At 50.7% G+C, this 23,982-nt stretch overlaps 1 protein-coding gene across 6 annotated transcripts in view; it reads right to left on the bottom strand.

The window, feature by feature from the left end:
• The window catches only part of CTNNA1 (catenin alpha 1), a 364,979-nt gene continuing 340,997 nt past the window's right edge, over positions 1-23,982 (bottom strand). For 5 of the 6 annotated variants that reach the window (XM_070075027.1, XM_070075024.1, XM_070075026.1 and 2 more), the window contains 8 exons: positions 15,420-15,576; positions 8,376-8,576; positions 7,776-7,927; positions 4,076-4,186; positions 3,012-3,193; positions 2,817-2,922; positions 1,652-1,786; positions 1-1,068 (listed from right to left, as the gene is read on the bottom strand). In XM_070075027.1, the coding sequence (XP_069931128.1) occupies positions 781-1,068; positions 1,652-1,786; positions 2,817-2,922; positions 3,012-3,193; positions 4,076-4,186; positions 7,776-7,927; positions 8,376-8,576; positions 15,420-15,576 (1,332 nt within the window). In that variant the 3' untranslated portion in view covers positions 1-780. 6 annotated transcript variants of the gene reach the window in all.

Below are 23,982 nucleotides of genomic sequence, written 5' to 3'. Positions count from 1 at the left end.
TTGGTTTGAAAGTGGACTTTATTGGGGAATGTTAGTGTAAAAAATTCAAATTCATAAAATTTAAATAAGACAGTAAAATTAGACCTTGCAGCTTGAGTGATTGCTGTAGTAATCACAAATAGGGTAGAGACTAAATTACTGCCCAAGACAGGGAACACTGATGATCAGAAGTGAGCCAAGTGAGGAGCCTGCAGCTGGGAGAAAGGGCAGGAGCATGGTCCATGACAGCACCGCAACCTGCTAGCTGGAAAAGCAGCTTTCTGAAGCCCCACAGCAGAGTACGTTAGTAACTGTAACCATGCATGGAAACTCCCGTGTCACAGAGACTCGGTTACTCAGTTTCTGAGGGTCTGTCCCCCTGGAGACCTCCCGAGAACTTTCCTTGCCCAGGGACTGCTTCCTAAGATGCCCAGGTTGGTCCTCTTGTACCTGGGACTGCCGGGAGCCACTCTCGCCTGACCCAAGGCTGAGTCACGGATTCTTTTTGTCCAACAGTGGGCATCAGCATTTGGTCAAGAGCATCACTAACAAGTTAATGTCTCTTTGGTTATGGAATTTTTAAAATTTAAGCATATAAAAATATAGCTAGAAATATGCTCCTGAATTCTAAAAGCACTTTTGCCCAGCTGAAACACAAATATGTCTTTGCAAGGAACTGGCAGGGTTCAAAGTGTGCCTACATCCCTGTGGAATCTAATGTCAGTGTCTACTTAGCAAACCCGCTAGTGACCGAGCCCCAGGAGCTCTGAGGGCTGGGGGTGGCTGGCCCTGGCTTTGAACTTAGATGCTGTCCATGGCTTTGAACTCGCTGAGGGCCTGCACGGGGTTCACGTGCTTCTTCTGTGACGCCCGTTTAATCTTGGTCTGCGTCTCATCCTGCTTCTCTCTCTTCACCAAAGGCTTTTTCTCGGGGGCCTTCATCTTCCAGGACACAGCGGGAAGGTTCAGGGACGCCATTCCCTGAGACTTCTGGTACTTGGTGGAGGCCACGTAGGAGGCCTTCACCGTCTGCACCACGGCATTCATCAGATTCTTGGCTGCCTGGATCAGGGACATGGCGCTGTCCACCTGTGAGGCACAGAGGGCGGCGGTGAGCGGACGCGCGGGACCTGACCACAGCGTCCTCTCCCAGGCCAGGGCTTGAGCAGCAGCCCTCACCCAGGGAGTCCAGCCACCCCGGCACGGCGGCTCCCCTGGAGGAGGAAGGCAGCAGTGATGAAAACCCTCCTACCCGCTGGGGACCTGGGACTGACGAGAGAGGTCACCACTACAGACTGGGACGGACAGAGTCGGGCCATCACCCAGAACCACCCCCAAGCTGTCAGTCAGCACAGGGATCTCCCCCTCTCACTTAGAGACATGCACTCTGAATGGACAAGGGCAGGCACGGTGTCACCGAGGAGTGAATGGTACGGTGGGGGCTGCCATGGGACTCCTCTCCTACGGGGTACACAGCAGTGCAGGCCTGAGGGCGGGGCATGGGGGAGCTGAGCAAAAAGCCTGTGTCTATCTTGCAATTTCCAAACAGGCTTTACCCCTCTCACGGAGTGGGGGCGCTGTGCAGCTTGCGGCCGCCACGGGACTGGGGCTTCTGTACAGCACCCGGCGTCAGCAGCTCCCCCGGGGCCTTCCTCACTTAGAGATCACTCACCCCAGAGACGACGAGCTCTCCGCCGAGGTTCTGCACCTCGGCCTTGACCTTGCTGCAGATGTTGAGCTGGTGGCAGTAGAGGGCGATGCGCTGCAGGTAGGCCAGCAGGTCCTGCTTGCAGGCCGAGTCTGGGCACTGTGGGAGAGGGAGCTCAGGACCAAGCACGCCAGGCCCGGGCCCCCCACCGCCCCCACTCCACGCTACTGCTTAAGGGCAGTGAGGCACCAGCCCACTTCCACGCCCTGCTAGAGCCAAGAGCAGGGAGGTGAACCTGTCAGCAGCCCTGGTCTCTCCGTGCTCACATGAGGCATGCTGGCGCCTTTCAGAATGTTTGTGGAGAAACAAGTTTATTCTGGTTCACTGCGCCACTCCCCCTCCCCCCAAAAAACACATGTACCATCTTTTCATATGTGTTTTCCACAAACACTCTGAAGACTCTCTGTATGCATGGCATTTTGTGGGGGCGGGAGGAGAAGCACCAAATCGGCTCATCTTCTAGTTACATTTCTTTCCCACAACACCTTCTGAAGTCCCCTCCCGCCTCCAGCAGCCTCTGCTCACTAACTCTGCAGCAGCAGGGAGCCTGTGGCCAGAGAAAGCCGTGGCAAACGACATCTGGCCACGAGAAAAGGAGACGCTCGCCGTAGACAAAGGGGAAGATGGTAAGCCAACCAAAGTGAGACAGCGCTGACACGCAAGGACCTGGCCAGCCACAGGGAGAAGGGCAGCCCCTGCCCAGGGCCCATCTTGCTGCCCACTCCCAGGGCTGGGTTAGAAGGCTGTACCCTCCCTCACAAATTTACCACCCAACACCGTCTCCCAGGGAGCCGGGGGCTCAGTGAATCAGAGTGGGGCTGAACCTTATTCTGGGAAGCCACCGAAGCAAGGAGATGCCATGCGGCTCAAGATGCATTTGCCATCAGAGGCGTGTTACAGGCTGGGGTGCTCGGGACAGCTGTCACTCATCCTGTGGTACTCACGGGGCTGAGTGTGGAGAACCAAGGGTAGGCAAACCCTGGGAGAGCTCTGTGAGGACGCAGCTCAGAGGCCCGTTCTCTGGACACGGAATGGGGCCTGGCTCGAGAAGCAGGTGTTCAACTGGGAGAGCGAGCTGGGGGCAGTGCTGAGAAGGCACAGAGTGGACGTGCCGGGCTGCGTCACTTACGTGGTCTGCGATGGTCCGGCCCAGCTTGTCCATCCGGGACCCTGCTTCCGCAATCTTCTTGGCAGCACTGATCACGTCGGATGTGTTTTTGAGCGGCCCCTTTCCTCTGCAGGGAACAAGGATGGTTGTAGACGAAGCCCCTGTAACGGGGGAGGGGAACAGCAACCCCAGTCTCCACACAGGGAAGCCGCTCACCGGGTGAAGTCGGTCATCTCCATCATAATCATGCACATCTGCTTGGCCAGCACAATGATGTCGTTGCCACTGTCGTCCCACTTGGACACCTCCGCGTCCAGCTTGCTCTTCTCCTCCTGGAAGCTGGCCACCTGCTCGGCGATCTTGGCTTTCTGCTCCTGAGGAAGCTGCGCCATGATCGCCTGCAACCACGGCACAGAAAGAGCCGTCAGAGCGAGGGCGGGTGCTCCCACAGCAAGGACAGGGCTTCAGTACCGCCACTGTGCCTCAAGGGCCACTGCTTCTCATTTTCCCAGAAGTTCACCGCAGCCCAAAGTCCCGGCCCACTTTCTAGAACCAGTTCTGGTGTAGAGGGAAGCAGAGTGTGAGGGGTAGGAGGTTAATGGGGAGGCTTTGGAATCTCATCCGCGCATGGGCAGGACCTCAGAGGCCCCAGCCTCCCCTCCTGTGCAGGGGCGGGCAGTGGGAGAAGGGGCTCATGCCGGCGCACTACCCCTTCCCACTCTTCAAGGCAGCCTTGCAGCAGGCTGGCAGAGCTCAGGGTGCACACGTTGGCCACGCAACGCAGGCCCACGGCTCCTCCTCGGCTTCCCGAGATGCTTGCTGCAAGAGAGAATGATTTCCAAGGACTGAAAAAAACAAACTCCTTAGAAATATTTCTTGGCGTCTTCCCAAAAGCATAAATACTATTGATTGAAGATTTAATGACTCAAATGAATGCAACAGCTCTGCCTGCCTTTCTTCAATGTGCCACTGTTATTTTCTTAAACCCATGAATAATTCACTGTCTCACACCCATGGTATCAGTGTAATGGGCAAAGGCAGCAATCTTGGTCAGATTTCACAACCTTGTAACAAACACGGCATTGACTGGGCCCCAGGGCACAGCTGAGGCGACACTCTGGAGGGGCCTACAGTTGACCAGCAGGAGCCACAAGTGGAGAGGAAGAATGATCTAAGCACGCAGAGTGTTCTCCAGGAAGTGAAAAAGGCCAGGCCTGAGGGGGACAGGGCAGGTCTGCGGAGCAAAGGAGCCAGCCCCCCCGCCTGGAGCACGTCCTTACCCGGGCGCTTTGGCCGGCTATCAGCTGATCGTCTTCAGTCTGGACGCTTGTCCTGCTTCGGACATCGAAATCTTCCGTCTCAAAGTCCGAGTCATCCAGCTCCTCTGGGGTCTGCCACCGAGACAGGGATCAGGAGTCAGTTGCAGCCTGGGGCCTCGCAGCCAGGATGCATGGGTTTGAACAAGCAACAGTCTGGAGAATTGTGCCTGATGGAGTCGTGCACCATTTCTCCCATGAGCTTCTGCGTCATGGTGCACACGGCAGATGCCCCGGCCCACCGTACCACAAGTGTGGGCCGCACGGCAGCATGCCCCAAAGGCCTGGCTGCTACTTCAAGCTTAGGGCTCGGTTTCTACCACTGAATCGCGACTCTTTATAGGACATAAAAATTTCCTAAAAAGTGAAGAGCAGGGCCAGCACCGTGGCACGGCAGGTTAAGCTGCTGCTGTCTGCAGTGCTAGCGTCCCATGCAGATGACCAAGGCCTAGCTACTCCACTTCCGATCCAGCTGCCTGCTATGGACTGGGAAAGCAGCAGAAGATAGCCCAAGTCCTTAGGCCCCTGTTCCCACGTGGGAGACCCGGAAGAAGCTCCTGGCTTTGCATCAGCCCAGCTCCGGCTGTTGCAGCCATTTGGGGGGGTGAATCATTGAATGGAAGACTTCTCTGTCTCTCCCTTTCTCTCTATGTAACTGTGCCTCTCAAATAAATATAGAGCTTAAAAAAAGTGAAGACCTTATTTACTGACAAGGCAGAGATACTCTGAGCTTCCATTGCAGATTTATTCCCCAAGTGCCTGCCAGGGCTAGGCCACGCCAAAGCCAGGAGTGTGGAACTCAATCTGTGTGTCCTTCTCCAACGTGAGTGGCAGGGACTCAATTACTTGAGCCATCTCCCCGCAGCCTAGGTACACATCAGCAGGAAGCCGAGACAGAGGACAGGACGGAGCTGGGCCTGAATCCAGGTACTCCGATATGGGATGCAATGGTATCTCAACTGCTAAGGCCAAATACCCACCCCAGTTTTCACATTAAAAATATACTTTTCAACACGTGCATTTTCAGACAAAGCTGAGAATTCTCTTCAGTGGAAAAGGTGCTGTCTTAAAACAGAGGTGTTTTATCCAGCATGAAGCAGACTTGGTTAACTTTTCCTACTTTATGGAAAAATTAAATAAATTATCAAGCAGTGTTGTGGCAACCAAAGGGGTAGACCCAGGATTTAGCTTTTGCTTTAAATAATAAAATTCTTATTTTGCACAAACTAGTAGCACTCGTGACTCACTACTGCCTTGAGACAGTGAGGGGCAGTGAGGTGGGAGGGAGGGGACCACACAAGGTGGCAGGAGTCACGGAGCAGCACACCCACGTGAAGTCCCAGTCCTGCTCACGCAGCGGCACAGACCCAATGCCCAACATGGCCACCACCCCCTCAACCCTCCACAGCCCATCATGACCCCGAGACAAGTTCTTGCCAAGAAAACCAAACACTACCTGTTTCTTTCATTTATCACTCATACATCTGTTGAGTCATGCTGACTCAACAGGTGCAGGGGGCCACTTCCTCTGGAAGTGGCCAGACGGTCTCCCGCGCAAGTGTCTGTGAAGGCAGTGCGAGCAGGACCGTGGAGGGAGCGCGAGTGAGGGGCGCTGCCTCGTTCCCCAGGAGAGCAGGAGGAGAGAGGCTCCAGGCATTGTAGGCGCTGCGCTCTCTGGATGGGAGACTGGGAGGGACTAAGGGAGGGACAGGCACCAGTGGAGAGGCTCCGTGTGACTCCAGGGGGAGGCGGAGCTGCAGATTCTCAGATCTGATGAGCAGTAGGAGACCCACACAGAACTCAAGGGCTCCAAGGGGAAGCTGGGAAGGCCGTCAGCTCTCAAGGCCAGAACTGGGGCTGGAGCCTGTGGACCGATGCAGGTGGGCTCACGGCAAGAACTGTAGGACTCTGACAGGCCGAGCCTGTCTGGAGGTTTTTCTCCCTTGTGACTGGAAAGATAACCGGACACTTGGGGAAAAGTGCAGTCTGTGGGTGAATTCGGGGCCCAGCGCAGCGGAAGGCGGGAGCAGGCACTCTAACAGCCCCAGGACAGATGGAGGGGCATGGTGACTGCTGCAGGACATTGGGGCAGCTCTGGTCTCAGCCTCAGGGACTCCATCAGGGCAGCCGCACCTGCTCAGCCTGCGACCTGCTGTTTTGCAAGGCAAGAATGACAAAGTGAGGGGAGGCAAAGGAGGCGATGGACAGGATTCGAGTCAGAGGCCTCTCTCCACCCTTGCCACAGCTGACCAAGCCACGCTCCCCTACAAGGCTTCCTCCCCGGTGCTCTCACACACCTGCCTGCCTGTCCCCACTTGGGTTCAGACCTTCGTTATTTTCTGTCCCAGAACAGGATGGAACACAGTGAGAAACAGTGATCACGTACCAGGCCCTGGGCGAACACACGGCTGACATTTTACCCGAGTCAAACCATCAAAACCACCATTATTGCCACTTAGCAGAGCCAAGCGTCACGAGGGAACCTGCTGGAAGGGAGCCGACACTGCCTGCCGGCGCCCGAGCAGGGCTGGCTTCAGCCCAGTCCTCGTGGTCAGGAGCATTCTTGCTGCCTCTTTCTCTGTGTGCCGGCTCGGGAAGAGGTTTGGAGAAACAGCTCTGGGCCCTCCCCCGGGGTATGTGGTCTCTGTGGCTCTTTCACCCACAAGTGAGAGCCACTGGTCTTCTCATCTACACACACACCAGGCCTCTGCTGAACACGGGCCCTTTTTAGCAAGGCAGCAGGAATACAGCAAGCACAAGCCCCACTAGCCTGCTGCTCCCACCCCCAAAATGGCCACGAGGGCCTGGAGCTTGCAGGAGCGGCCCCTCCCCTACAGAGCGGAGTCTGGCCCAGGAATTTCTACCCTGCACTCGAGGGGATCGTGGTGTCAACTGCCATGGAGATGGCCTTTTGCCAGTGACATTCTGGTGAGGCTGCGCAGGACAGAACTGCTGTCTGCCATGGGCCACCGGGAAGGGACAAACGAACGCCCTCAGGCCGGCAAGATCCCAGCACTGCCAAGCAGCCAAGCGCCAGCTCCACAGCTGGGTCAGGGATTGGCTGCACTCCCAGGGGGACACCAGGTGGCCCTCAGGACAGTACTCATGGCCCCCACCCTCAGATTCCTGAGCAGTATGCTTGCACTCGGGCAGCACACCAGGACGCGGCTGTTGAGAGCCAGCTGGGAGACTGGGCTCAGCCCCCGGAACCCCTCCGTCCTGGCCCTGGACGTTCTCTCAGGTGGTGACAAGGTGCTGCAGGCCCAGAACTGGCGACAGCTCCATCCAGCTAGGGCCACCAGCCTCCCCTTACCTGAACACAGGGCTCCTGGCCTGCTGCCTGTGGCCTCTAAAGGAAACAGCTCCTCTGAAATTAACTCAAGAACCTTTCTTCTCTCTGCTCCTCTGTATTGTGGGGATGTTGACTCTAAATTAAATCGTCAAGGCCGGCTCATGCTGGCTCCCCTACTCAGCCCAAGTTTGGGCTCTAAACTTGTAGCCACAGTTGTTTCAGCCAGCGTGGTGAAACACATCGCACTCCGGCAGCCTTTCGATTCATGGACCTAATATACTGCCGATCTCCAGAGTGACACACTCTCGAGCTGCGCGGATGATAAGGGAGAAGCTGTGACAGCCCAAGGTGCAGTTACACACAGTTACTCACCCTTATCATCAGCACCGCCTTCCTGATGTCCCGGATGCCGTCGTACACCAGGCGCGAGGCATCGATAAACTCGTTCTCGTCCATGGGCTGGGCAGGGTCCGAGCTGAGGGCCTCCACGGCAGCTTCAACTTGCTCGGTAAAGCGTGGCATGACTGTAGGCGAGAGCATGGCAGATGGCGCTGGCTGAGCCCCCGCGGCCTTGCCGGCCCTCAGAGGCCGCGAGGCTTGTGCTGAAGGGCCTCTGCTTCCCCTGGGGGAGGGCATTCACCACAGCGCTTCACGGCCACCTCCGTCGCTGCCCAGCGTCTGCAGTGCAGGGTGCGGCGGGGAAGACCTGAGCTCTGCAGTGAGGCCTGGCTGCAGATCGGGAGCCGGCTCTCTCCCAAGTCTCCCTCAGTGATCGCGATGAATCCCGACCACTCCCGAGAGGCACCTGACCTGCGGCCTGGAGTCCACAGGCTCTGACTGCCAAGTTGGACGTAGGACCCAGACTCCAGGCCGTGGCTGAGCTGTGAACCCTGGGTCCTAACGACGGGGTCTGGGTTAACAGGACAGCTGAACCCACCCTGGTCTGTGAGCACTTTCTAGGGAGTCCCGCACCTGTGTTGGAAAGCAGCTTGGTGGCTTCCAGAACCTTCTCTGTGTAGACCCCAGGTTCATAGTTGTCCATCTCTGAGGTGACCACGTGGATGACGCGGGCTGCCCGGCCGCGGATGGCACCCGCCGTGCGGTCCAGCCCGTCGACATCTTTCTCCTGCAGAGCGATGACGCATTTGTTCACGTCTTCCAAAATGTGGTTTTCTGTGGGACAAGGAGAGGCTCAATGATGGCGACAGCAGTGGCTGTCCCTGTCACTTACGAAGCATGCGGCTGCTGCTGGCCACATCTACCGTGTCACCACAGAGGCAGAATTAACAGTTCCACAGCATCTGAAACTGATCGCCCCGAGAATAACAATCGTGGGTCCAGGTTTTACCAAGAAAGGAGAGCGGCCACGGGTGACCGGCAGCTGTGCTGCACACGCGGCAGAACATCCTCGTCGCAGAACCCAGTCCCCTGGTCGCTTCCCGTCAGGAAGCCCCGCAAGGCTGCTCCCGCGCAGCGCCTGCCCATCCTCCCAGAAGCCAGCAGACCCGGGGCAGGAGGAGGAGCCCAGAGCACCTGGAGCCAGTTCTGCAGGGCCACGGGGGAGCCCTCTTGAGGCACATGGGGCTCCGCTGCCGGCTCCCTCGAGGCAGAAACCCTCGGACCCCGTTAGGGTGGTAATGGCTCCCACCAGTCGGCAGGCTGCATTCGGACGCCCACCGAACTTTCTGCCCCGATGCCCAACACCTGACTGGGTTTTCAGGAAGCACAGAGCAAGCCAATTTTAACACCAAAGTGAAAGCAACCAAATGTCCAAGAGTGGCCAGGTGACTCAGGGGCCTATGCAGCCTGTCAGACGGCTGAGGCACAGGCGCATGGGCGGGCCGCAGGGACCACCAGCAGAGCCATGTGACGGGTGTGCAGGCCTCCTGTTTGGACAGAGCTCTGAGACACAGAACTCCATGTTCACTCCCAGACCAGCAGAGTGGCCAGCCGAGCAGGCCGAAGACCCAGCTCCTCCCAAAGGGCCAAAACAGTTACAGCCAACGCAGTCACGCTGAGGACACTCATCTGGGCTTTTTTCCTTCTCTCTCGTTCTTTCTGCCAGCCCCGGCTGCCTACTGCTTTGAACACACCACTATCCAGGGTACAATTTAACCCACTTCCAGGAAGCACTGTCCCTTCCTGGCAGCACCTGCTGACACGGTCAAGTTACACTTGACAACCCCACAGTAAACCTGGCCTCCTACAGCACCAAAACAAGAACTGGTCTCAAATGTGATTCCTTTCATCTAGGGCGCGTGGAGGCGGAGAGCACGGAAGCTGGCCTGGCTGGAGCAGCCCCGTCACAGGGCGCCAGGAAGCCCTGCAGAGATCCTCAGGGGACTGTGTTCTGGGGCCCCGAGTACGGTGGGATCAGATGGAAGCCACAACGAGAATGAACATCTTTCCAGGGAAAGTCAAAAACAGGCAGAATCGAAGGCCGGCGCTGTGGCATAGCCAGTAAAGCCTGCCTGCAGTGCCGGCATCCCATATGGGTGCCGGTTTGAGTCCCAGCTGCTCCACTTCTGATCCAGCCCCTTGCTAATATGCCTGAGAAAGCAGAAGACGACAGTCCAAGTCCTTGGGCTCCTGTACCCATGTAGGAGATCTGGAAGAAGCTCTGGGTTCCAGGCTTTGGATCGGCTCAGCTCCAGTGGACCTCTTTCTCACTGCCTCTCTGAAACTCTGCCTTTCAAATAAATAAATAAATAAATCATTGGGGAAAAAAAAGGAAGAATTCCTGTTACAGAAGGGAAATGGATGACCCCAGTATATAAGACCACATTTTGGCTTCTCTTAATTGAAAATTTATGAGATTTGCATCATTTCACTATTGAAAGGGTAAACATCAAACTTCTTATGAATTCTAGGGGGGTATTTCAACAAAGAGAAGTGGATTTAGACCACAAGTATCTCTTTTTTTGTTATTATTTTAAAATGTTTATTTATTTAAAGCAAAGTTACAGAGGAGAGGAGAGACAGAGAGAGAGAGATCGATCTTTCACTAGCTGGCTGCAACATCTGGGGCAGGGCCAGGCGGAAGCCACGAGACTGGAGCTCCATCCAGGTCTCCCACTTGGGTGGCTGGAGCCCAAAGACTTGGGCATCTTCTGCTATTTTGCCAGATCAGAAGTAGAGCAGCTGGGAGTTGAACCAGCACCCATATGGGATGCTGGCACTGCAGGCAGTGGATTAACTTGTTGTGCCACAATGCTGGCCCCCACAAACATATACAATCTTTCCAAATACAAATTTAAACTAAACAAAGTGGTACGGAGCCGCTAGCCCGCTCTCACACAAGGCCTTCAGTTAAAAGCTTCTGCTTTCACTGAATCTAACACAGCCTGATCCCTACGTTGTATTTTGTGGTCCAAAGGAAAGAAAAGATGCAGCCAGCAAAGCTCCGCACCAGTATTTTCTCTTACTGATTTCTCTTACTGTTCCAGGACTGCTAACACTGGGGACAGTGATTGGGAGTGCGGTGGCATTCTTTTTTGTTCATTAAAGTAAGCCAAACCTCCAGCAAGGATTTGTTCACCTTCATCTAAATACCTGATGTTAAAAAAATCAATTTCAACTTTCTTAAATTCATGTTTGTTTGTTTGTTTTTTCAAATGACCCCAAACAAGGGAAGGGTATGGCATCCTTTAGCAACAAAGAAGTCTTCTATTTTAGGAAGCTGACTAAAGTAATATTCTCTCCCCTTACTGAACAGCTGTCTATGAAAGACACACACCCAGAAGAGCACCCCACCTGCTCTCTACACTTGAACCCCAGAGGGGGAGGGAGAGTCCACCAGTCATGTACAAATGTGGCAGGTTAGGAGGCACCCACACTAACAAAAACCCTACATCCCTTTGAATTCCCAGTAGGTGCCCTTTGAGCCACACATCCAACTGTCTCTTTGTAGACCTGCTTAAAAATCCACACACTCTCCACCTGTCTATGTGAATATGCAGTTGTATCTATATGACACAGAGGGACACACATGCATGAAAAGAAACACAAAGGGGTCACATCATCAGCACTACTGTCCCTTTCACGTAAAAACCCTTCTACCTCTGCCTGCCAAATCTGCCCCTGCATGGTGACAGCCGCACAGAACCCCACCGAATCTCATGCAGCTGGTCTTTCCTGGTGAAGAAAACATTTTTATAAAGGCATTTGGCAGACATCTGAAACCTATCCCTGGGGAAAATTTCTAGCAATGAGTTAAAATGCATACGTGTGTAAAGTAGATATGTGGTACCTAATTGCCCTCCAGGAACCGTGCCAGCTGGCACTCTGCACACTGTAAGAACTTCGGTGCATGGTGCATGACCTCGGCCTGCTCACATCCTCTGCCCTGGGCATCTCTGTTAGTGCAGCCCCTGCACGCTCCATACAGTGCACTCACCGAGGCCAGGCGCTACTCAGTGCTTCACGCTCCACTCTCTATGCAGGCACAGGCACGCACATGCACACACACACACACACGTGCGCGCATACACACACACACACTGTATTTTCACATCACCACCACTCAAAGTTCAGTGTGATTTACATGAGAGTCACGAATCAAAGCTTCTGCCTTCACCAATACCTGTATCACTTCCTCCAAAGACAAACTAGTATAGATTTAAGGTTTTGCTGTTAGACACAAAAACAAAAAACAGGTACAGTAATCCTTTTGTACCAACATCAGACCAAGTTTTCTGGGCTCACTGATACTTCATGACTTAACGAAAGAAAGCCCCAATCAGCACTTTTGTATGTTGTCCTAAAGTATTTAATGCAATATATTTGTTTCTAAAAGTATTTCATAAAAAATACAATTAACCCAATTAGAACCACTCATTTATAAAAAAAAAAAGAGCCAAGACTTCAATATGGAAGAGAGTGAGAAAGTAAATCACATTCCCACAAACAGAATTTATCGAGTACAATTCAAATGAAATCTATAGTCTATCCCTTTGCTAAATCTCAAGGCACTCTCCCTAAGGGAACCGTCAGTGAGCACACGCTCAGTCTGCACCAGGGCCCCACCCCACGCCATCCGCAAGGCGGTGCTCCCGCCCCTGCAGAGGAGCCGCCACGCCTCCTTCCCTGGGAGCAGCCTGCTTGCCCTCTCCTTCCGGTCTTGTCTGGAAAGACAAATCCCACTGTCTCAACCTGCCACGGAGTGACCCAAGTGTCCCCTGTTCTGTAGCCTCCTGCAGAACACCGGCGTGGGGGGTCTTGGTGGCTTCCCCAGGCTGTACCCAAGAAGACCATCACTTGCTGCAACATGTATCAGGACATGATTTATCCCAAATATGAGGGAGCTTCTGGATTCCATGAGACAAGATAGGCGACAGAGAGAAGCAGAGGGACCCCAGCCCTCCTCCAGGCAAAACTGGCCCATGGATGGACTCTCAGTGAGCAGGCAGGGCTACAGCCAACACCTAGGCCTTGTAACATCTAATAGAAATCCGATGGCAGAAAATTTGTAGTGGAAATATTCCGTAAGACCACACACACTGCCAAAGGGTCTCAAGAGCCCAGGGGTCTTACTTATCATTTAGCCTGACCCTATGAAGTCCACCTACCTCGAGCCTGGCCCTATGCCAGGGACCTCCTACTTGGCAACAAGCCTGTCTTCAGTAGGACCACCGACACACCAGTGTGCCCAGGAGGCAGGTCAGGGTGAGGCCAACACGTGGCTTCCTGTCTGAACGCTGCCTGTGCTGCAGGTGACATGGTAAGACACGTGAAGCGTCAGAGTCTGAACATGGCAGCCTGACCCGTCACCCCAATACAACGCTGCACAGGCATCTGCACGTCTCCCCTCCACCCCAGCTCCTAAACAGCACATCATAAAAATTGAAGGGACATGCACTGGCATCCTAGATAGGTACCGGTTCATGTCCAGCTTCTCTTCTTCCGATCCAGCCCCCTGCTTATAGCCTAAGAAAGCAGAACGAAATGGCCCAAGTGCTTGGGCCCCTGTTCCTGTATGGGAGACCCAGAAGAAGCTCCTGGCTCCTGTGTGGCTCAGCTCCAGCATTGTGGCCATTTGGGGAATGAACCAGCAGATGGAAGAAGACCTCTCTCTCTCTCTCTGTCTCGACCTCTCAAATAAATAAAGTCTTAAAAAAAAAAAAAAAAAAAAAAAAAACACCAAAGGGATGGTGAACAATAGCCTTGCCCTACTAAACACCAAAGTATCTGACAGTACTAAGCAAGTCTATGACAGTACACTCAAAAAACATGGCAGGCAGAACACGAAGCTCACATTATCGTCCTGACAGAACTGCTCAATGTTTCCACCCAATAAACAGAAACTGTCTCAACTCCTTAAGTCAGTCCTCACTACACTCATACATTTGCATAAAAATGGAACAAAGGTGTATCTGTTAAAAAGATTTGGATTTCTCTGTGCCATTCTTGTGATTTATGTCATGTACCCTAAGGTTTCTGCCTGGATCCCACTAAACACTGCTGCAGAATCCCCCTTGTTCTCTGATTTGAAGCCCCTGCATGAGGGACATTTGATTCTATTTCATTTATTTTACTGTGAAGAGGAAGTGAAAGTCCCTCGAGATCCCGTGTGCGCTACACCAGCCTCATCACAAGGCAGCGGCTTCAGGAATGGAGGATCTGTCCACAGGGGGGCTTTGCATCGGCTGTCAGAATTCCTTGTTTGCTTAAAAGTGTGCCGTGAAGGTGGAATGTTTTTCTCTAAACCTATGAAGAAGAATAATTCAGTCCTTCATTGGGAAAAACAACAGAAGGCCAAGATTTCCCAAAAAAGCCATTGCTGCATTTTTGGCACCTGCAAAGATGTGCTTGCAAATTAGTTTTTGTTTTAAAGTCCCAGCACCTGCAATCTGGCAGTCCTGCAGCAACATGGCTCACCCGCCTCCCCCTTGGCAGTTCACCTCCTGCCTACTCCCCACTTTCTCAAAGCCAGCCAGAGCCACCAATCCCAAGGAGAGCATGCAGAGACAGGGAGCCATCGGTATGCGGAACACACTGTCACCCTTATATAGGTCACTGCTGGAGGACGGTGCTGTGCATGTACTTAAGCCTGCTTTCGTTTCAAGCCCCGTTGCCACTCACATCTCCCACATTCTAGCCTGTGGTCTCCTGGGGTGACAGGGAGTTTCAGCCCCACAAGAACCCAGCCATCGACTCTGCCACAGGCACTGGTCTCAGGAAGCCTGGCACTTCCAGAGAGCAAGCCGTGCGGCCGAGGGCAACAGAGGCTTGTTAAATGCAGGATGCATGTAATGTTACTCAACCCTAAGGAGACAGGGCTGAAATCTATCTCTGTGCGATGAACACGGAATTGCACTTGACAGACACTTTCTATATGAATGCAATTTACTATGTCATTACCAGTTTATGTTTATATAATGAAATCAACTGTTTTTGTGAGGTGAATTACCCAGATTTATTTTTGCAAGTTCATAATTAAATGGCACTTAAATATTTCCTCTCTGTTTTCTATCTGTGTGTCATGGAGACAGAGTCTTCAGGAAAGTAGGCAGTTAAACTATGATCATCTCTGAGACAGAGAGGCTGCCCAGGAAGGAAAAAAATGACTGAAAAAGAAATGAGAGGGGATGGCGCCGAGAATCCTTTCTTCTCCAAGTCTCCCAAGAAATAACCACAGCCGGGACCTGGCTCCAGGGCCATGCTGTCTCCAAGCACAGTGGCAGCAAGAGGGTGGACGGCTCCGGTGTGCCACAACTCAGAGGTAAGGCTCTACCCTGCACAAGCAAAGAAACCCCTCACCAGCCAGTCTTCTCCTGCGTGCCTGTAGGATTAGACCAGCCCCGCCATGGGGAACAGCTCCAACCTCACCCCCCACTGCTCAGCAGTCAATACTAACTCCCTTTTTTTTTTTTTAATTAAAATGAAAATCAGCACAATATTATTGCTGGAATAATTTACCTGCCCAGACGTGGGGGCATGTGATTGTCCATGAGTGTAACTTACATGAAAGCAATTACGCACAGCCTTACATGCTTCTCTGGGGAACCAGCTCATTACCTGAGACAGCCAAGAAGTCATCAATGGAAGTAATGTCGTCGACAGCATCTGTGAGAACACGCACTTGCTTCTCCCACTGTTCCTTAAAAAGATCCATGTTCTCTTGGGCCAGCTTACTCTGTGGTTTTGCTGCCAATGCCAGTGCAGCATTGATAACCTGCAAAAGACAGGAAAGCTCCTTGTTGCTTCCTTCTCAGTGCCATGCAAAGAAAACGATGGGACAGTTTGGTCAGCACAGTGGCAACGGCTTTGTTTCCCGTGAATTTCACCGAGACACGATACCACGCATCCCAACATGACTACTACAAAGATGAAGTAGAGAAGACTTAAGTGGTAAGTTTTCTGTGAAAGCAGTATTTTAGGTGGAACCTACAGATAATTATAAAATAAACATTTCTCCACTCTGGGATGGCAGCTCTTTACATCGCTGACATTAAATTCCAGACTTTTTTTCTCCTTGTACACAGACATATGTCAATATACTCCAAACTATACAATCAGAAGTATATGCTACAAGAACCTCCACTTTGACTATGACCTTGTCTAAACAAGGTAAGAGTCGGAGAACTCAGAGGGCTTCCATAGCCTTGGAAACTCATGACTGGAGCATAGGGAGATTACTGATGCCATAGACAGGAGTGTCAATTGGTAAAGTCAACAACAGGAGTCACTGTGCACTTACTCCTCATGTAGGATCTCTGTCCTTAATGTGCTGTGCATTGAGATTTAATGCTATAACGAGTACTCAAACAATATATTTCACTTTGTGTTTCTATGGGGGTGCAAACTGTTGAAATCTTTACTTAATGCATACTAAACTGTTCTGTAAAAAAAAAAAAAAAAACCAAACCAGAAATTATCAATTCCCAACTTGACTCTCACTGGGATTAAACACGACAATAGGTCTGATCTGATTTCATCAGCATTTAAAAAAATCATCTATTATTTTTCACTTTATGTTTCTGTGTGGGAGCAAACTGTTGAAATCCTTACTTAATGTATACTAAGCTGATCTTCTGTATATTAAGATAATCGACAATGAATCTTGATGTGAATGGAAGGGGAGAGGGAGTGGGAGAGGGGAGGGTTGTGGGTGGGAGGGACGGTATGGGGGGGAAGCCATTGTAACCCATAAGTCGTACTTTGGAAATTTATATTCATTAAATAAAAGTTAAAAAAAGAAAAAAAAAAGAAATTACAAACATCAAGAATGAAAAAAGAACTCAAAAAAAAAAAAAGAAGTATATGCTACATTAAACTGACTATCCTGTTTCTTATTTGTTTTCCTTCTTTCTTTGAGAGGCAGAGTGAAAGAGACAGAGATTGATCTTCCGCCTTGTAATTCACTCTCCATATGCCCACAAAAGCCAGGACTGGGTCATGTCAAAGCCAGGTAGCAACAACTCCCTCCATGTCTCCCATGTGGGTGGCAGGAACCCACGCACTGGAGTCATCATCTGTTGCCTCCCAGGCACATTAGCAGGGAGCTGGATCAGAGGTGTGAGTGGGACTCGATCTCAGGCCCCAGTCTTTGATATGGGCTAGGGGCAGCCCAAAGCTATGGTCTGCTTTATTTAGTTGAAACACAAAGGGACAGTGACAGAGGGAGAGACAATATCTGCTTCTTTTAAATACTTCTCCAGGGGCCGGCGCTGTGGCACAGCAGGTTAAGCCTCTGCCTGTTGCAGCACTGAGATCCCATATGGGCACTGGTTCCAGTCTCAGCTGCTCCACTTCCAATCCAGTCCCCTGCTAATGATCCTGAAAAAGCATCGGAGAATGTCCCAAGTCCTTGGGCCCCTGCACCATATGGGAGACCTGGAAGACGCTCCTGGCTCCCGACTTTGGCCTGGCCCAGCCCTGGCCATCGCCGGCCATTTGGGGATTGAACTAGTAAATGGAAGATCTTTCTCTTTTCCTTCAAAACAGCCCAGCTCTGACCATTGTGGCCATTTGGGGATTGAACCAGCGGATAGAAGACCTTTCGTTCTGTTTCTCCCTCTGTACCGCTACCTCTCAAATAAAAAAAAAAAATAAAAAAAAAAAAAAGCTACTTGGAAAGTATGTGGTTAAGTTTTAACAGAAATGTTAAGTTCTACCGTAACTCCCGTAGCCTACAAGTGTGCAGGTTAGGCTCTGTTCAGTGTCTACAGTGTGTGGCATTCACCACTCTACATTTTAGAGCATTTTTCTCTCTCCAAAAAGCCACTAGCGGTCATCCTCCATTTCCCTCAACTTTCCTTTCCCCTATGCTCTGGTTATCAGTCACCAGTTTATTTTCTGTCTTTATGGATTTCCCCATTTTGTCTTCTTTTTTTTTAAAGATTCATTTACTTATTTATTTTAAAGAGTTACAGACAGAGGGAGAGACAAAGAAAGAGACCTTCCACCTGCTGGTTCACACCCCAGTTGACGGCACATGGCTCAGGCTGGGCCAGGCTAATGCTAGGGGTCAGGAGATTCTTCTAGGTCCCCCTCAAGGGTGGCGGGGACCCAAGCACCTGGCCCGTCTTCTGCTGCTTTTCCAGACGCATTAGCAGGGAGCTGGACTGGAAATGAAGCAGTGGGATAGGAACCAGTGCCCATGTGGGATGCCAGTGTTGCAGGCTGCTGCTTAACCCACTGCACCACAACGCCAGCCCCGAGGATTTCCCCATTTCTTAGGAACAGAATTTAAAAATATGTGGACTTTCCTAACTAGCTGGTTTTACTTAACTAATCTAAAAGTCCATTCTTACTGTAGCATGTATCAGTACTTCCTCTCTTTTCACTGACAAACAATATTCTACTGCATAAAAATGCCACCTTTCACTTATCCACTCATTGGCTGATGGACATCTGCACCGTCTCCTGTCCTCGGATAGGTAAGCCTTCACATTTAAGTTCTGTGTTCTCATTTCTCTGGGAATGGAATGAAATTGCTGGGTCCTGTGGCTGAACTTTAGGCTAAAACTGTTGAGGAACTGCTGCCTTACTTCTTCGCACAGCGACTGCACCACCATCTGACATCCTCCCAGCATGTGTGAGGGCCCCAAGGCTACTTCCCTGCTTTGCTGGGGGCGAGGCGGGTACTGTCTCGGCTGCATTTCCCTGATGGCTAACGGACTGGACCTCCTTTCAGGAGCTTACTGACCATGTGTGTATATTCTCTGGAGAAATGTCCCCTCAGATCCTTTCATTCCTGAATGAGGGAAACGCTGAGTGGCATGCAGATCAGCTGAGGGAATGACTAGGAAGACTTGCAGTGGGAGAGCAGGGGAAGAAGGTTAAATGTGTATTATGAAAAAACTGCACGTGGAGGGCAAATTTTTTTACACCAAAATAACCATCATTTAATGCCATTTTCCACTAACATTTTGGAGCTCCCTTTTATAAAGAGCATTTATGGGTTACAAGGAATAAATGCGTTTATGTAACACCTGGCAAGCCGACAGCAGAGTGTGGGACATTTTCACCTTCGGATCGCGTGTCTAACTCTCCTCTTGCTGAAGAAATGTTATTAACTCAGCCCTGAGAAGCCACTGATGGTGGCCACTTGAGTAAGAGTCAGACCCACCAGGCTGGGGCCACTACTCATCCCTCTAAATGCTAACAACTGGTAGACCATCAACATGTCAGTTACAGATTAACAAATGATGATGGCTCAAGTTTTCTAATCTATAACAGCCCTCTGCTTTCCAAAGAGTTGGACTTGGGCGGTAATCTGGAGACGGAGACGTCCAGTCTGCAGCTGCCCGCCTGCCGCCTGCCAGGCTTCTCTGCTGCTTCTTGCCATTCGTTCTGTGGCAGCAGAGCTGACAGAGGTATGGCGCTCTTCATTAACTCAGGACTTCATGAATGTGTCATCAGCATTTTCAGAGTGCAAAGAATATCTGGCTAGAGAAAATGTTTCCTAAGACAGCCAAATCAACATGGGTAGGGCACTGATTATGTTTCAAACACAAAGAGCATTTTGCATTTCAAAGAGAATCTGTTTTCTTTATTCCGTAACTTGTCTCATACAGCATAATGAGTGTAAAGCACTATGTCTAAAGTTAACTCTCCTTTTTGTCACAGGACTGTTAACAAAAGACATTTGGTAAAATTAAATACTTATTTCTGATGACTCTTAGTAAATTAGGATTAGAAATATACAAACCAGTTAAATAATTATGTACACAACACTTTGTTGTAAAACTCTGGAGTCATTTGCCTTAAAAATCAAGATGGTACTGACCAGTGCACCCTACTGCCACCATGAGTTAAACAGCAATGGAATGGGCTTTTAAGCCAATAAAATGAGATGTGAAATGGAAACAGCAAAAAAAGGTGTTAGGAGTTGAGCAAATCACCTTTCAATGCAGGTGACCTTTGCTTATGCAGGAAACTGGTCTGTCAGCTGAAAGTACTTTAGAATGAGCAGTCACCCATCCAGCTACAGACAACACAGATGTACCATCAACCAACAACCTTTCTATACCTTGGGGAGGTGGGGGTAGAAAATGAAAGGGCTGTCAGATCTTTAGAAAGGCAACTATTATGAAATATGTGGGATTCAATCTATTAAGAAATCAATATGACTGAAGAAACAAGTAGTTTGACTTCTCTGAGGTGGATTAACCAAACCTCAATCAATGGAAACACCCTACATGTTAAGGGGTATAGAGACCAGCACATTTATGCACAAATTAGCAAGGACATTGGGTGATGAAAACAGCTAAGAACATCTTGGGGACAGAGAGTATGAGTATGAAGAGATGGCTAAACGCAAGATAAAGCAAAAGTATTAGGACAGGAGAGTCTGGAAACAGAATCTGTCACACAGCAGAATCCCGTGTCTGAGAAATGACACTGACTCAAGAACACTGGGGAAACGTTACAATCAGAGATGTAAACCAGCGCACGCTCAGGCCGCAGGCTCTCACTGCGACTGGGCTAGACACAGCGCTGAAAATGCTGCTTCTGTGGAACCGCAGCACGTCGCTGCGTGCTCGTGGCCAGGGCGGACATCGATGGCAAAGGACCAGCCTTCCGCTACCAAACACGGTGTGAACGGTGCCACCCTCCGTCAGCTAAGGGAGCTCTCCTGTATTCCTGGCTTGCAGAGTTTTTGTTAGGAATCGATGGTGGCTTTTGTAGACCACTTCTGCTTCTTCTGCTTCCTCCGCGGTCTTGCATTCTTCCACCACTGGTAGAGTTCCCCGAGGCTGAGGCCCTCACTGCTTTCACTCCTTTTCTACATGCCTCCCCCACCCCAGCAAGTTCATCTAGTCTCATGAATTTAAATGTTACCCACCTGCCAACCACTGCCACCTCTCCCTGAGACCAGCCACTGTAACCTCCAACCCACATCCCAACTACACACCAAAAAGCTCTACCTGGATGGCTCAGATATTTCTAATTGAACATATCCAAATAAAATCCATGATTTTCTTCTCCAAACCATGTTGAATAGGTCTCGCTCAAAATTCTTACATATTCAACTTCAAATGGAGTCTTGAAACTGGAGAACTACATTTCCATGGCCTAGTCAGACTCCTAGGACAGATTCTAAGTAACTACCCATTTCCTACCTTCCCCTCAAACCTGTCATAGCTCTGCCAGCACCCACACTCTTGGTTTATACTTCTGTTCCCTATTCAAATGAGAAGATGAATAACAAATGTGATTGGACGAGAACACCTTTAGATTCCTATCTCCACATTTATCCACCTACCCATATTCTATATAAACCTCACCTGGCCAAGGGATCTCTGTATGGTGACTAACCTAGGGACCAATTCTCAACTCACGTTCTGTAACCATTTGAAATCAACTGTCACTTTTCCTACAAATACTTTTCTTCACTTGGCTTCCTACAAACAACCAGCTGCTCATGTCTTCTGGTTAGTCTCCTTTGCTGGCCACTGCTCACATCCCTCAGTCCTCAGAGTTTCTCTCCGTTCACGCAAGCCTCTGGTGACGTCATCCAAGCTCATGGGTGAAGTACCACGTATTCCTATGTATTACTCCATCTCCTGTCTGCACAGCTCAACCAGACCTCTTCCCTGACCCTCACACTGCATCTTGTATGTGTGACAGGCACCTCAAAATTATGAGGTCCAAAACCGAGCTGCTGATCTATCCACCAGGGACACAAACAGCAGCTCCACCCTTCCTGCTGCTTAGGCTCAAACTCCTGAGATTTTCCCTGATTCCTTTCCCTCTCTCCCACTTCCCATCTAACGCTTCAAGAAATTCTTTCACAACTTATCCAGACTCTAACTAGGACTTACCACTTCTGACTGTTCTCTGACCTTGTTAGCGTGGTAACATCTTCTTAATTTCTTATGGCTGTTGTAACAAATGGCCACACACCCTGGGACTCAGAACACCATAGATACTTTACCTTACAGTTTTATAAGGCTAAAAACCAATGTATCGTCAGAGCTGTGTTCTTTCTGGATTCTGGAGAATACAGTCCTTGCCTTTCCCAAATTGCACAGGCTGTCTGACTCCTTGGCTTGTAGCCACAACACTCCAATCTCTTTCCACATCACATCTCCTCCTGCGCCCCTGGCACTCCTGCCTCCCTCCCATAAGGAAATTGTGCTTGCACTGGGGAAAACACCTGGAAACCTAGGGTGCCCACCTAAAGATAGAGGGTTACTCATCTCTGCAAAGACCCCTGGCTTGGAGATAAGAGTCACAGGTTTGAGGAATCAGGAAACAGACATCTGGGGTTGTCACTCCATAAACCACAGTTTCTTCAAGAGTCTCTGCTGCTTCTCTAGTTCAGAGAAATCTGCAAGCTCTTGTTCCAACCCCAGTTAGATCACGGCACTCTTGTACTCAAACTCTACCATGGCTTCCTGTGTCACTCAGAACAAAACCCAAGAACTCACCAGGGATCTCAAAGCACCCCCACTACAACTTGCGCTAGACATTCGCCCCTCCTTCCTCAACGCCTCTGCACTGTCACTCCCTCTGCAGGAAGCCTCCCACCTCAGGCACCCAAGGTATGCACTGCCTCTGCCTTCAGGTCTCCAGGTCTGCTCAGCTGTCATATTCTCGGTCTTTCTGGACCATCCTAACCACACTATTAAACACAACGTAATCAAGCTCTGTGATATGCAGCTAAAGCAGCATTTTGAAAGAGAGGTATAGTATGACAATGTTTCAACAATAAATTAGAGAAGGGGAAAACCTCAAAAGTCAATGAGTTAAAAGCTCCCATTTTAAAGTCAGAAAAAGAGCAAACTCCATGGAAGCAAAAGGAAAAACATAATAAGGAGTAGAAATGAAAAAAGGACCAATTACTAAGGCTCCTCAAGAAGTATCAGAAAATCCAAATATTCCTGTTAAAGCAACTGAGTCCGCTGTTAGAAACCTTTCCACAGAGTGAACTCCAGGCCCAGACGGAGCTCACCAGCTCCCAGGCTTCACTGGTCCGTCCTCCAAACATCCAGAGACTAGCTAACACCAATTAGACAGACGTCCCTTTTTTGAGACAACTTTTATGACACATATACCAGACTTCACAAGAACACAACACGCAACGTGTGAGTCTTACAAGATGACCACAGGGGTCTAAGGATCTTCATGCACAGACCCGGCCTGGGGGAGTGAAAACTCCTCCCATGGTTCCATCTGTCATTTCTTCCTACCCGACAAGAACAAGGAGGTACAGGAGCCAACTCCACACCGTGGTGGGACCACAGGGCTGCTGGACTGCAGGAGCATGAACCTGAGACACAAACACACCCTAGAAATCTGGAACCTCTATCCCAGGCTTACAGTAAACACACACTTCAACATAATAAATGTGTGTCTTCATGCTGCCGCATACAAAGCACCACTTAAAATCCTCGTCAAGTACTTGACCCGCCCGAGTGGCTCACTAAGCTGTCCATCAGTTCATCAGTCTGAACTCTGGAAGGGGCAACAGGCCGGGAGCCCTGCTGCCCGGGATCATCACTGCCCACATCGGGTCCAAGAGTAAAAAAAAGCCCCTCACTGAAGCCCTCAGCTCAGAGGGGCAGCTACCAGATACCTTCGCGGAGAGGTTCACAAGCATGTTTGACTCATCCCTCACAAATTGAGACGTGATAGAAAAATCTAAGCTGCCAACTGTTTAATTTTTTTTTTTTTTTTTTTTTTGACAGGCAGACTGGACAGAGAGAGAGAGAGAGAGAGAGAGAGAGAAAGGTCTTCCTTTTCCGTTGGTTCACCCCACAATGGCCGCTGCAGCCGGCGCACTGCGCTGATCCGATGGCAGGAGCCAGGTGCTTCTCCTGGTCTCCCATGGAGTGCAGGGCCCAAGCACTTGGGCCATCCTCCACTGCACTCCCTGGCCACAGCAGAGAGCTGGCCTGGAAGAGGGGCAACCGGGACAGAATCCGGCGCCCTGACCGGGACTAGAACCCAGTGTGCCGGTGCCGCAAGGCGGAGGATTAGCCTAGTGAGCCGTGGCACCGGCCTGTTTAAAATTAATGCAAGGTTCTGACAATAATGGGTCCAGAGAGACCACAGTGCCTCACTGAAAACCAACGACACAGGCTGACCAGTTTTCCATCACCTCAACTGCAGACGCCTTATGCTACCT

This window comes from Oryctolagus cuniculus, chromosome 6 (genome assembly GCF_964237555.1).
Source record: "Oryctolagus cuniculus chromosome 6, mOryCun1.1, whole genome shotgun sequence".
Classification (NCBI taxonomy): Eukaryota; Metazoa; Chordata; class Mammalia; order Lagomorpha; family Leporidae; genus Oryctolagus; species Oryctolagus cuniculus.
The sequence above is the reverse complement of the archived record's forward strand: the minus strand, read 5'-3'. Positions and strand labels throughout refer to the sequence as shown.